Below are 1,147 nucleotides of genomic sequence, written 5' to 3'. Positions count from 1 at the left end.
TTACTATTGTTGGGTTGAGGGTTTGCCTACCAAGGTGGGAAGGATAGGTGCCCGTGCGACTTAGTTGAATTGAGTCGTGAAATCCTTCTTCTTCTTGTTCTGTGAAATTTGACTTCTCTCTATTTCCCTTGTCTGAATACAAATTAGTTGTGCATTCAGACTTATAGTGGCCATACTTGTGACAACGATAACACTCTATATGAGACTTTTCAAATGCCGAATCATAAGAGGAGTGTTGATCATTATCACGTGCATTTCCTCCTCCATTTGAACTCATGTTTCGACCACGCCCTCTACCTCTCTGCTGAAACCATTCCCATTGGAAGAATCAAATTGAGTTGACACTTTCAAAGCTTGTTCTTCTGTAGAAGGAGGTACCAATCTATGCTCATGTATTAATAATGAGCTCTGTAGTTCATCAATTGACATTATATCAATATCTTTTTCCTCCTCAATAGAGCAAACCACATATGCAAATTTGGAAGACATAGACCGTAGAATCTTTTCGATAGCATTGACATCATCCAATTTACCACCATAAATACGCATCTTGTTAACAACGGTAAATGTTCTAGTGAAGTACTCATCTACTGACTCCCCTTCTTTCATATGCAGAACTTCAAATTCTTTGCGAAGGTCTTGAAGTTGTTGCCGCTTCACTTTTGTTGTACCGGCGTACTTGCTTTTCATTGAGTCCCAAATCTGCTTGGAGGTATCTTTTTGAAAAATGGTCTCCAGTATGGCACGATCTATTGCTTGGAATAGATAGTTTTTAGCTTTGAGATCCTTCAGTCTTTGCTCATCCAAAACCTTCTGTTGAGCTTCCGTCATCACCACACCACGATCTGGTTCACTGAAACCAGTCTCTATAATGCTCCAAAACTCCTTTGAATGCAAGAAGTTTTCCATCAGCATGCTCCAATGATCATAGTGACCATCAAAGCGGGGAATAGCAGGTTGGATGAAATTTTTATTTTCAGATGCCATGGACACTTGTTGCTACAAGGTACCAGGTGAGCTGCTGCTTCTTTTACTCACAAGTCACTCAATGTCTAGCGCCGATACCACTGTTGACATTGAAAAAAAACAACAGTATCAGAAACTTGCTTGAATATTATTGACGGAAGTCTCCAAATAAATAGCAGAT

The 1,147-nt window shown here is 39.8% G+C and overlaps 1 protein-coding gene across 1 annotated transcript; it reads right to left on the bottom strand.

Annotated features, from left to right (window-relative positions):
- Positions 1–273: 273 nt before the first annotated feature.
- Positions 274–909, bottom strand: LOC132628468 (uncharacterized). The gene has a single exon (XM_060344244.1). The coding sequence runs from the start codon at positions 907–909 to the stop codon at positions 274–276; it is 636 nt and encodes a 211-aa protein (XP_060200227.1).
- Between the last annotated feature and the right edge of the window lie 238 nt (positions 910–1,147).

This window comes from Lycium barbarum, chromosome 2 (assembly GCF_019175385.1).
Source record: "Lycium barbarum isolate Lr01 chromosome 2, ASM1917538v2, whole genome shotgun sequence".
Lineage (NCBI taxonomy): Eukaryota > Viridiplantae > Streptophyta > Magnoliopsida > Solanales > Solanaceae > Lycium > Lycium barbarum.
This window is presented reverse-complemented; position numbering and strand designations above follow the sequence as displayed.

Bases quoted from the DNA above. Each gene is read 5' to 3' on its own strand.
- LOC132628468 (XM_060344244.1), bottom strand. From the start codon at position 909: ATGGAAAACTTCTTGCATTCAAAGGAGTTTTGGAGCATTATAGAGACT.